This window comes from Gracilinanus agilis, unplaced genomic scaffold (genome assembly GCF_016433145.1).
Source record: "Gracilinanus agilis isolate LMUSP501 unplaced genomic scaffold, AgileGrace unplaced_scaffold58169, whole genome shotgun sequence".
Taxonomy (NCBI): domain Eukaryota; kingdom Metazoa; phylum Chordata; class Mammalia; order Didelphimorphia; family Didelphidae; genus Gracilinanus; species Gracilinanus agilis.
This window is the reverse complement of record NW_025393738.1, coordinates 1-12965: the sequence shown is the minus strand read 5'-3', so window position 1 is coordinate 12965 and position 12965 is coordinate 1. Positions and strand designations below refer to the sequence as shown.

At 46.0% G+C, this 12965-nt stretch overlaps 1 protein-coding gene across 2 annotated transcripts; it reads left to right on the top strand.

Moving 5' to 3' along the window:
* The first annotated feature begins 2313 nt into the window (after positions 1 to 2313).
* On the top strand, positions 2314 to 12895 carry LOC123256365 (partner of Y14 and mago-like). 2 transcript variants are annotated; one of them, XM_044684997.1, is made up of 3 exons: positions 2314 to 2696; positions 11526 to 11619; positions 11980 to 12895. In XM_044684997.1, exons 1-3 carry the CDS (start codon positions 2654 to 2656, stop codon positions 12458 to 12460), a joined length of 618 nt encoding a protein of 205 aa, XP_044540932.1. In that variant the 5' UTR covers positions 2314 to 2653; the 3' UTR covers positions 12461 to 12895. The 2 variants fall into 2 exon arrangements, with proteins under 2 accessions (XP_044540932.1, XP_044540933.1); XM_044684998.1 differs by lacking the exon at positions 2314 to 2696 and adding an exon at positions 2891 to 2924.
* The last annotated feature ends 70 nt before the right edge of the window (positions 12896 to 12965 follow it).

Sequence of the window (12965 nt, the reverse complement as noted above, 5' to 3'; positions counted from 1 at the left end):
AAACAATCCCCAGAACTTTCTCTTCTTTCCTACTCCTTAGCGACCTCCTTTCTCTTTCCCAGCAAAAACTTTTTAGAGGATGCAGCTTTATTGTGGGAAAAGCAGAGAATTTTAAGTCTGGAGGCTAGGGTTTGAATTCTACCTTTGTGACGCTGGCCAAGACCTTTAAACTCAAAGAGGCAGCAATGGAGAGAGTGCTGGGCCTGGAGTCAGGAAGGCCTACATTCAAATTTGGCCCCCTAAATTTATTAGCTCTTCGGCCTCAGGCAAGTCAATAAACTCAGTTTGCTTCAGTTGTTTTCTTAACAGTAAAATAGGCATGATAATACCCACCTTCAAGGTTTGTTATGTGGATCAAATTAGGTATTAGCTATCAAATGCTTAGCATGGTGCCTGGCATAGAGTGAGCAATTAAAAAAATGTTTATTATTACTAGCAGTGTGTCCCTGGGCAAGTCACTTACCTCAGCTGTAAGATGAGGAACCTACTTCAGAAGCAATAATAGGCTTGTGATGAGGATCAAATGAGATTTTTATAAAGCACCTGACTTGGTTGGTGTTCTTTGTACTCAAGAGGACCAAAATGAGGTCACTATATTGGGGTAAAAGTACAGTGTGTCCAACTGTGACTGATCAAACCAATATGAGCTGGGGAGGCTCTACCACAGATTGGGCATAAATAGCCCATATGAACACAGAGTAGGAGTGATATAAATGCTTATTCTTTCCTTTCCCTGCTTGTAGGACCTCAAGAGTCCCTATCTGTAAAATGGCAATAATATTATTTGTACTGTTTCACAGAGTTGTGGAAAAGACAGCGTTCCATAAAGCTTCATATAAAAATATCTCACCCTCTCCACATTCCTTTCCCATGGCTCCCTTTCGAAGAGCCTCAGATTATCAGATTCTGTAATTTGGAAAATTATAGTGGAACTCAGTTCGGTGAAGTAGGATTAGTGACTCCCATATTTTCCAGAATTTCTCTCCTTCCCAGCCCCTCAGTGAATTATCTCCAGTTTCCCCCCACTATTCCACCTGGCCTCCACTGCCCTGGGGCAATGTGTGGGAAGTAGGTATAAGGGAAGGGCTCGCGGCACCCCGTCCCAGGTGCACGTTTCCTCTTATCACCACATCACTAAAAGGATCGAGAAAAAAGAAACCGCAGTGAACAAAGGGAGGAAAAAACAGCTTCATTTCTACCATACACCCTCACTTCTCTCTCCCTCCCGCCTTTGGTGGGGGCGAGAGCCACACCCCAGCCCCGGCTAGGGTAGGCAAGTCCCCCAACGAGCTGTTAAGACAACCGAGTTTCACTTCCTGCCAACCCCAAAGTTCTGGCAGGATGTCTGGGGGTGGAAAGAGGTACGAGCGAAGGGGCCCACGGCGCGGGGTTGGGCAGCCCCTGAGGGGAGCTGTCCCACGTCTCTAGAGTTTCCTTTTTGCAGAGACTCGATTGAAAGGGTGACCCCATCTATGCCAGGCGTTGGTGCCAACGAGCCACTGAGTTCTTCCAGTTTTTCCAGCTTGCCCTCACCCGCGTGCACAAAGGCAACTACCGGGTGGGCGTGTGGAAAGGGAGGGTACAGTGGAAACTTCTGAAGGGAGGGAGAGGAGCGTGTAACATGTTAATAGCTGCGAATTAAATGCCAAGCGGTATTCCAATAAATCTCGCTTATCCAGCAGGCGTTTGAGCTAGAGGGGAGAAGAAAGTGGTGGACTGGTGAGCTTGGGATCTGCCATAGTCGGATTTCTAAGTTGCGGAAGGGGCAGGTAGGGCATAGTGTTAGTTACTTACTGCCCCTCGGAAAAAGGGCTTTCATGCAAATCCTAGCTCGGATGCCTCCTGTCCTTCCCCCTCCCCGGCAGGAAGGGCTCTCGGGTGGTAGAAGGATGAGGCAGAAACAATTTCCGTGGTAAAGTGCCACCTAAATGTCAGCAGTGTGCAGGAGTGAGGGGTGGGCTGGGCTGGGGCGGGGGAGGAGAGGAGAAAAGAAAAGCGGAGTTCCGAGGAGAAAGCGGCAGGCAGGGACCCTCCCAGCCTCAGGCGGAATTGAGCGTCTGGGGGCCAGGTCTAGGGCGGGAAGATAAAGCACTTAGTAAAAGGGGAGGGGAGAAGGGCAGTTATGGGGAGTGCTGGAAGGGCTGCGGGGTCAAGCCCAACCCCTCCGATCACGCCCCTCCTTTCTTCCCTCCATTTCTTTCCTCCAGCACCCTCGAGGTAGGGCGGGAGACCTAGAGTGGGGGGAATCTTATGCAAAGGAAGAAACTGAGGCGAGGAGGGGGAGTGAAGGGCGGAGGTGGGGGGAGGGAAGGCTTGGGCCGGAAGGGAGCGTAGGCGAGGTCAGCGAGCCCAGCCCCTACGGGGAGACTAATCCAAGGTCACTGGGAGAAGTAGCAGGAGGAGGCGCGGGGTCAGGATTTGAACCAAGATCTTCGGCCTTGGCTGAACTGGGGACGCTCGTGGCAGCCGCCCCAGAGACGGGGGCGGAAGCCAGCCACGAGGACCTCGGCGTCCCGGCCCCATCCTCCGGAGAGAAACGGCCTCAGGCCTCCTCTTTCATTCATTCCACAGACACTGAGAGCGCACGCTGCCGGCTACGGCCTGCAGCGTTCCCTTTCCTCCCCTCCGCCTCTGCGGCACTGCCAGGCCAGGGATGTCGTCCATCCGCCAGCCCGCTCCTGAGGACGAACTGAAAGGTACCGTTCCCTCCTAACAAGCCCTTCCATTTTGTTGGCCTTTCCTAGCTCCAGGCACGACTTCCAAGGATGCTCTGTCTCTTTAAGACGAAAATGGCAGCTCGAGACCAGCTCCGGACTCCACTTCCGGTGGGGAAGGGGGCGGGCCTTGGGGGAGGGTGGTACTCACGCCGGAAGTGGTTCTCGTTTCCAAGATGGCGACTCCCTATGTAACTGACGAGACCGGCGGTGAGTGCGGGCGGTGCAGTCTCCTCTCCCCGGGCCTCTGGGGGTGGGGGTAGAGGTGGAGGGCGGACTTGGAAGGGACCTGTGCCCCGCCCATCCCGGGGCCCCTCCCCTGTTCCCGCCCCCCCGGACCGCCTACCCCATTCATTCGCTCCTTCGGGGCTGCACCTGCGCCCCCTTCCGGGCCTGTGGCAGCGGGGTCCCTCTGCTTCCGGTCACCCAAACCCTAGGCAAGGGTCTCTGCTGGCCAGGGCTAGTCCTCGGGCCTCCAGTGAGCCCTGGGAGTTTCTTCTTGGCCCCTGGAGACCCTTCGGCTCGCTAGTCGGCCGAGGTCCGTCCGTGTCCCTTCCAATTTCTGTGTCGTCCCCCTCCCCAGTTTAGTTTCACCCACCTTAAGTGGCGAAGGATTGGGGAAGAAGACCCTCTTCCGTCTGGCCCTTTCTCTTTTTTACCGACTCTCTGAGCTTTTTCTTTGGAGACCTAATTGCTGATGTGGGTGGCTTTCAGCATATTCACCTTCCCCGGGAAACTGTCAACCTGGGCAGGGAAGGGACCACTCAAGTCAAGTCAACAAGCACTTACTAAGTTCCCACTGTGTGTCAGGCACTGTGCTAAGACCAGAACACAAGTGTCCCTGTACTCAGCCTGTTAATCGACTATTAATGTCACTGGGTCTCAGCTCTCTGTCTCACTGAACTGTAGAAAAGAATCGTATGAAGAGCGGGGCAGGCAGCAAACTTATGCTAGGATGAGGTCTCAGGAGAAAACAGATTGAGAGGGGCAACTGGGTAGTTCAGTGGATTGAGAGCCAGGCCTAGAGACAGGAGGTCCTAGGTTCAAATCTGATCTCAGACACTTCCCAGCTGTGTGACCCTGGGCAAGTCACTTGACCCCCATTGCCTAGCCCTTACCACTCTTCTGCCTTGAAGCCAATACACATTATTGACTCCGAGTTGGAAGGTAAGGTTTAAAAAAAAAAAAAACAGATTGAGAAAGTGAGATGTCATCCTTAGGTAGTACTGGTCACCCATTTTGCCCAAGGACCAGAGGGAGGAAACTTCTCCACTGGTTATCAAGACAGAAAGATACAGAAAATATGTGCAAAGTACAGATTGTATATATGCTTTTCCGTGTAGAGCAGACTCATGCATAAATCATGAAATCATTCATATTGGATACACTATAAAGTCATGTTATCTAATCTTAACTGAGCCTTCACTGCTGTCATTTCTGATTCCCTACAGTGACTATTCCAAACCTTCTCTGACTTATGAAACCTCCAACCCCAGATCTACCTCTTTCTCAACATGTAACCTTCATTCCTCCTGTACTGAGACTTTGGGAGCTATCATTCTTAAGTGTGCTCACCTTCCTTCCTTAGAACCCCAATTGTCTTTTTCTACTTTGCTGTAGTCTCAGTGGATGAAGTGTGTCATTTGAAATCACTTGGGATACTTGGAACTACATTTCCCGTGATCCCCAATGGGTTTCCTGTTTTGGATATTGAAGGTGAGGGACTGTTTTAAAATAGGGGGAAGTGACTTTGAACTTCCTCTTTAGCTACCTGAGCGCGCGGAGAGAGGAAAGGTAAATGGCTGAGGTGAGGTTGGAATAGGTTTCTTACAGGCGCGTGGTCTAATGATTTTTATCTCTATCAGCATGGCTTTTATTACAATACTATTCTCCCTTTTGATCTCGGCCCTCATCATTTTTAATCGTAACAGAAGTGAGGACCCTTTTTGCCACAGTTAACCCTTTCCCTTGTCCCCATGATCCCCTTCCTTCTTGTTTCATATGGGAGTTTCTTATTAATCATTTCCTCTTTCATCTTTAATCTCTCTATATATGACTTTACTGATATAAATATTTCCAGGTCTTGCTGTTCTTTAAAAACCTGCCTTTCATTCTGCCATTCCCTTAAATTATTTCCTATTTCTCTGTTCCCTCTCATGGTTAAAGTTTAAGAATTCATAGACAACACAGGATGCCTTACCCCTTAACTCCTTAATCCCTTTCAGCCTATTTTATGACTCCACTATTCCATTAAAACCAGCTAGTGATTTTTTAATTGTCAGATTCAGTTCTCATCTTTCTTGACCTTTCTGCTGCATTTAACACTCAGTTATCCCTGCCAATAGATGATCTCATGTCCCTTGACACTGCTTTGTTTTGGTTCTCTTCTCTGACTTCTTTTGCCTTTGCTGATTCCTTTTCCACCTGTACCTCAAGAGTGTCCTAGGTTCTCTTCAAACAGAACTCACCATCTTCCATCATATCTGTTCTTCCTCTAGATTGTTTGTTTTCTAAAGATGCTATTACCCTGAATCCTTAACAATTTTGTTTTAAAACCTCAGAATTTTTTGGAAATCTCTTCCATCTGTCCTCTATCCCCAGTATCCAGTCAGTGGCCCATTTCTCTCAGTTCTCCCTCTCATCACTTGTACTGCTACCACCTGAGTCCATTCAGTTATTCATCACTTTTCTCACTTGGAGTCCTTAATCTAGCTGGTCTCCCTCCATTTTTTGGATCTCTCACCAACCCATCCCCCAGGCAGTTGTCAGATTGAGTTTCTTATGCCACAAATTTCTCTTTCCTCTACACAAAACACTTATGTGACTTAAAATTGCCTTTGAGATTTAGTTATATTTCTCCTCTGCCTACCATTTAATGCTCTCCAAAATCTTCTCCAATCTACCTTTTCAACTTTATTTCACCTTATTCCTCTTTACATACTGTGAAGCTGGATTATGAGCTGAATTTAATATGCTGTTTCCTATCTCTTTGCATTTACACAAACCTTCTAGCATTCCTCATCCTACTGTTCTCTTATTTCTGCTTCTCAGAATCCTTTTAAGACTCACCTCCTGTAAGAAATCTTGAATCCTATCCTTCTACTCCTGTCTACTACATACCTTTGAATTATATGTGAAGCCCACTTGTGTGAAGTCATCAGCAGTCATTTTTGTTTCTCATCTTATTCTCCACAGCAGCTTTTCTGGCTGACAAAACTTACCCCCACCACTCTAATCCTGGCAGAAGCCTTGGCCATTTCCACACTGAAAAACTCTGTAGAGGCTTTCCTAACTCTTCTTTCCTTCTGGTTCAGAGTTAGAGATGTTTCTCTTTCTTACCAAAGTTAAAGCTTATAGATGATTATTTTGATAGCATATGTCTTTCATCTAATCAGAGACATTTTTCTCTCAAGCATCTCTCTCTTTTTCTCCTCTCCCTCTTCCCCCCTCTTTCCTCCCTTTTATCTTTCTCTCTCATATCTTTGCCTGACCATTAGTACCTGCCTACCTACTTATAAATATTACCCAATCTTTAAAAACAAACCCTTTGTCCTTTATGCCTGGTTCTCCTTCCTTTCCCTACACCAAAGTTCTTGAAATTATCTCTATATGATGGTTCTGCTTTCTCACCATCTGAGCAGTTCTTAACCCCTTACAGTTTGCCTTTCTTCCCAACAACTTTGTTGAAACTTCTATTTAAAAGGCTATCAATAATCTTATTACTGAATCCAGCAACCTTTTTTTTGCCTTATTTTCCTTAACCTCTTTAACTCTGGGACTGTTGGCCTTCTCTTTTGGGCTCTTTCTTATGATTGATTCCTTTTGTTTCTCACACATTGATCACATTTTCTGACTGAACCCTCACACATTAAGCAAGATTTCGTGACAAAGAACTTCAGCTGATGCTGTATACCACATTAAGGCACCTATAGGCCCCCACCTCTTGAACTGGAAACCTGCCTTCTTCTCTCATTTGGTTCTGTACCCATATACTCCCCTAGTGCTTAGGGTCTGGACCACCACTTGTTTCCTATGTCATGTGGATCCCTTTTGTGTTTCGGAAGAACTAGCTGTATATTTGATTGGATGGCCCCAGAGGGCCCTTCCTACTCTCCAATACTGAAATTCTCCTTATCTGGCCAGCCCTTCTGTTTATGTCACTGGCTCCTCTTATTTTTTCCAGATGGCATTTCTCTACAAGGTTCAGCTTGAAATTTCTGATTCCCTCAGTTGTTGCAATGCCTTGGTATTTGTTTTTATATATTTTGTATTTACTTATCCATGTGCCTATTGATCCTCTACCTCCCCACCTCCCATAGAATGGGAAGCAATCCAAGATATTGGAAAGAACATTGAGTCAGAGGACTTGAATTCAGATCCTGTCCATTTCCCCCCCTTGCCTAAGCTCAAGTTCTTTGGGTCTCATTTTTCTTTTTTTTCATGTGAAGGAGTTCAACTAGATAGTCTCTCACATCCCTTCCAACTGTAGATCTAGGATTCTGTGAACCCAAGACCTCAGTGTAAGCTGCTTGGGGGCAAGGCCTGTCTTTGTCTTTGTATACCTATGCTTAGCACAGTGCCTGGCACAGAGTGGTCCTTAGGGAATGCTTGCAGGGTTGGATTTCACAGAATATTGTCCAAAGCACCAACACCAGACCTTATTGCTGGACATCTTTACCTAAATGTCTGTGGGCATCTCAAATTTGACATTTCTAAATCTGAGGTAATCATCTTCCCAGGAGGCCTCAGAATCTCTGAGGGAAGGGAGAAGGCCTCACACTTGAACATGAATGTCCTCTATACCATTCCCAACAAGTAGGTCTCTACTGAGGGGCATTCCAGTCCCTCTGTGTGTGTTTATGAAAGTTTTATTAAAGCTACTTATTGATAGCACAAGTCATTTTCCATTACATCCTTACCCTACCCTCTTGCCAAACTTGTTCTTTTGTAACAAAGGAAACAGTTAAAAACTGACTAACAGAGCAACTGTATCTGACTTTACCAGTAACATTCTATACCCATGGTGCCCCATTTTCTACAGAGAGAAGGGAAATTGTTTCATTTCTTCTCCAGTCTGAACATGAATCCACTGCCTTTTGAGGCATTTAATTTCGTTTTTTGGACAGTTCTAATTGTTGACCCCCCCCCCCCCCCCCCCATTAAATTGAGACCAAAACAAAAAAAAAATCAAGCCTGCTTCTTGCAGATTTCATCCATTTCTCCTAGTTGTCTCCTTTGGGAAGTCAAGCAGGATAAACCTCAATTTACCTGATGACCCTTCATATACATGAAGACCCGTAGCCTGGTCTGTCTACTATTCTTCAGTCACCCCAGCTCAAAATCTTCCCATCCTGCTTGACTCCTCCCTCATGATTACTCCCTCCCCCATATCTAATCGTTTATAGAATCCTCTCTCTGCCCTCCCTCTCCCAGAATTTCCCATTCATCTCCTTCTTTCCATTCCCATTGCTGGGATTCTCATTTGTTCTCAGCTGTACAGGTGGGGTAGCCTCCTACTTGGGCTCCACACCTTGAGTTGTTCTTCTAATTTATCCTTCACAAAAATGATGAGTTCTGTGGCCTTGTCCCCAGGATTGTGTGTTTGACTGATGCAAGGAAGGGGAGATGGGGTCCCTTATGTCCTCCCAGCAATCATTTGTTATAAGATTCTCCTCATCCCTGTCCTATCCCAATTCTCTCTCCACCACCTACTCTTCCCTCCCTTCTTAGTGTGCTATTGCCCACTCCCACCCTCAGGTGATCTAGTCTTCTAATCTGAACTGTTTCCATTGGGAAGATTCTGCCTCCTGTCCTAGGGTACTTCTCCCCTTCCCCCTAGATCCTAGTGGCTCAGGGGGCCTCCCTCAGAGGATGGGCTGTATGCTTCAGGGCGGTGACTGATAAGAGTCCCTCTTCTAGGTGAGACAGGAGGATGTGAGGGCGTGGACAGGTCATTCCTCCAAACCTTTTCCTCTTCTAGTCTTCAGGGCCAGAAGTTTAATGTCTTCTTGAACCTTTCAGTTTTCATTTCCCCACATAGCTAGCTATTTGCCCTATTTTGTATTTCCACAATCCTTCTGGCATCTCTTCCCTACTCTACAGTCACATCACCATTCCCCTGGTTTAAGAGCCTTCATGACTTCTTCACTGGACTATTGAGATAACTCCTGAATGTGTCCCTCTGCTTCATCTTGACCTTCTCCAGGCTCTGAAAGCACACAAGCACACAGCTCTGAAATTGCAACTCTCACCTATATTTCCCCTCTCAATAAACTCCCTATTGACTCTATTATTTTATCTTTATTTTATCCTTTTTTAAATGTCTGGGTTTTGTGTGAGTTGTATAATGATCATAATTAGTATAGGAGTATGAGCATGACTTATAAACAATCAAACATATTGTGAATACTGGCTCAAACATAGTAGTTACTGATGGAGTAATCAGTCAGAATTTCTAGGTTAAGGCTTTTCAGCCCTTTAGAAAGTATTGAACTTGGAGTCAAGAAGACTTATGGGGAAATCTTGCCTTAAACCCTTTTTTTCCTCCAAGATTAATTTTTATTCTTTCATTTATTTATTTATTTTTTATTTGAAATTTGTTTATTTAATTAAGAATATTTTTCCATGGCGACCTGGAAAAATTCCTTCCCCTCCTCCCCTAGCCAACACGCAATTCCACTGGGTTTTACATGTGTTATTGATCAAAACCCATTTCCATATTATTAATATTTGCATTAGGGTGATTACTTAAGAGTTTATGTCCCCAATCATATTCCCATCAACCCATGTGATCAAGCAGTTGTTTTTTTTCTGTGTTTCTCCTCCCACAGTTCTTCCTCTGGATGTGAATAGCATTCTTTCTCATAAGTCCCTCAGAATTGTCCTGGGTCATTGCATTGCTGCTAGTAGAGAAGTCCATTACATTTGATTGTACTACAGTGTATCCGTCTCTGTGTACAATGTTCTTCTGGCTCTGCTCCTTTCACTCTATATCAATTCCTGGAGGTCTTTCCAGTTCACATGGAATTCCTCCAGTTCATTATTCCTTTGAGCATAGTAATATTCCATCACCAGCAGATACCACAATTTGTTCAGCCATTCTCCAATCGATGGGCATCCCCTCATTTTCCAATTTTTTGCTACCACAAAGAGCACAGCTATAAATATTTTTGTACAAATCTTTTTCCTTATTATCTCTTTAGGGCACATACTCAGCAGTGGTATGGCTGGATCAAAGGGCAGGCAGTCTTTTAAAGCCCTTTGGTCATAATTCCAAATTGGCCTTCCAGAATGGTTGAATCAATTCACAACTCCACCAGCAATGCATTAATGCCCTAATTTTGCCACATCCCCTCCAACATTTATTACTTTCCTTTGCTGTCATTTTAGTCCTTTAGGCCCTTATTAATGGGATGACCTCAGTGAGTCCCCTCAGTTTCCTCATCTATGAAATGAGGGTAACTGTGGCACTTAAGGGGAATCTGGATGGCTCAGTGGATAGAGAGCCAGGCCTAGAGATGGGAGGTCCTGGGTTCAAATGTGACCTCAGAGAATTCCTAGTTATGTGACCCTAGGCAAGTGACTTATCTCCCATGGCCTAGCTCTTACCATTCTTCTGCCTTGGAACCAATACTTAGATCCTTAGATCTAAGAGACAGAAGATAAAATAAAAAAAAAATAGCACTTTCCTCACATATCGTTTGTACCAAGTGAAATAACTTGTAAAGTGTTTTGTAAGCCAGAAGGTCCTAGATAAATATTAGTTGTTATTAATAAACCCAGCTCTGGTTTTATCAGCTCTGCTGTTCAAGACTGGTGATTTGCTGCTGCTTCAGCACCAGCCCCTTTCCTCCTTCATACAGAGCCTGCCCAATGTCCTGTATTTCAGCCAGTGGGGCTTCTCAGCCGGACTTTACTGCTTCTAGGCTTTTGCTCATCTCATATACATCTCTTGAATACTCTCTTCTATATATGTGCTGTCTGTTTCTGTTTCCATTTCCTACTAGACTGAAGGGTGCTAGCTCCTCGAGGATACCTACGTGTTATTCGCACATAGCATTTCACTGTGCATAGTAGGATGGAAGAGTGTTCAGTTATAGATGTTCTTTGTAAGCGACTTTTGAAGTCTCCTCTCCTCAGAGTAAATGACATGCTTTTTTTTTTTTTTTTAAACCCTTACCTTCCGTCTCTCCAAGTCAGAAGAGTAGTAAGGGTAGGCAATGGGGGTCAAGTGACTTGCCCCGGGTCACACAGCTGGGAAGTGTCTGAGGCCAGATTTGAACCTAGGATCTCCTGTCTCTAGGCCTGGCTCTCAATCCACTGAGCTACCCAGCTGCCCCCTAAATGACAAACTTTTAAAGAAAAAGGGTCATCTGTTTTACTTGGTTCACAATGTTTGCCACCCAAGTATTTGTGGAATGATATGAGACATGAGAAATGATATGCTGATATTTGTATTTAGGTGACCAAAGGAGTTGTCGAGATTTCCTTCTCTAACTGAAAGGTTTTATTGATATTATTGAAAAACCATAGTTGTGGGGTACCTGGGTGGCTCAGTAGATAGAACAGCAGTCCTACAGTTAGGAAGTCCTGGGTTCAAATGTGACCTCAGACATTTCCTGGGCAAGTCATTTAACCCCCATGGCCTAGCCCTTCTTGCTGCTCTTCTGTCTTAGAATTAATTTAAAAAAAAAAAAAAAAAAAAAAAAAAGGTCAGTTGAACACAGTGGGCAAACAAGGCCTCAAAGAAAATGAACACAGTTGGATAAATTCAAGGAGATTGTCTTCAAAATGTGATTTATCCTGTTATAGGTAAATATATTGCTTCGACCCAGCGGCCAGACGGGACCTGGAGGAAGCAGCGTAAAGTAAAAGAAGGCTACGTGCCTCAGGAGGAGGTTCCTGTGTATGTGATTGGCCTGGGGGTGGGTGGGTCCTATCTGGGTTGGGGCAGGGGCAGCATGCATAAGTTGGGGGATTTTTGTCTTGAGTCCCCAAGTAACAGAACTTAGACTTGGGAGAGCAGGTGCAGAGGCAGAAGTCTTGTAATGCCTGGTTGTCATTAGCTAGCAGAGAGCTAGGAAGAGTTTCCCAGCTCTGACCCCCAAAACCCTCCCAGGTTCATGGTATACCAAGGGTAGGGGAGCGAAGGGAAGCTGGTTTTCTTAGGGAAGGGATGAGAAGAAGGAGATCAGGCAGTGTGGAGACAGTCAGACTTGGGAGACAGAGGAACTGAAAATCTGTTGACAGCTTTTGTTCCTCTCAGGTATGAAAACAAGTATGTCAAGTTCTTCAAGAGTAAACCAGAGCTGCCCCCTGGGTTGAGCCTTGAGGCCAGTGTCCCTACCCCACCAAGGCTCGAGGGGGGTGAGCCAGGCCTCTCTAAAACTGCCAAACGCAACCTCAAACGCAAGGAGAAGAGGCGACAGCAGCAAGGGAAGGGGGCAGTAGAGACCTTGAGCCGGACTCTGGATAAAGTGTCTTTGAAGGAGCCGGCACAGCCGACCAGCATTCCCTCTGGTCCCCGAGCCACCCCTGCGACAAACCCTGACAAACCGGATACGCTCTCTGCCACCGATAAAGCCAAGAAGATCAAGAACCTGAAGAAGAAACTCCGTCAGATAGTTGAACTGCAGCAGCGGATTCAGACTGGGGAGATCAGCCATCCTAGCAGAGAGCAATTAGAAAAACTGGCCAGGAGGGGGGCATTAGAAGAGGAATTGGAGGACTTGGAATTAGGCTTATGAGGCTCCTCACGGACCAGGAATAGACTGTAGGATGAGCCGTGACGTTCCCTCAGAGGGACTTGGGGACTGTGGCAGCAGTAGCAGCCAGGAGAGACTCTCCTGCTCTCTGCCCTCCTACTCTTGCCCCGCCGCCTCTGGCCCAGCCTTTCCTTCCAGAGCCTCGCCTCCATTAATCCTCACCTTGAGCCCTTACTTTTTGGACTCTACCCTTCCCTTTCCCTGTGTCCGGAATCTCAGTGACTGTCCCAGGTACCACTCTTCCTGGCTTCGGGTTTTTCTTTTTTTATTTGGGTGGTTGGGGAGGATGGGTCAGGGTCTCAGGAAGGGCTGAACTTAGGGTGGGGATGGGTGACCACAAACTCTTGGATTTTTGGTTCCTGTTTAGTGTTTGGGGGTTATTTCCACTCTACCCCCTTCCTTCCAACCCCTTCCCTTTTTTTTTTCCTTTTTCTTATTTCCTTTCTTTCTTTCTTTCTTTCTTTCTTTCTTTCTTTCTTTCTTTCTT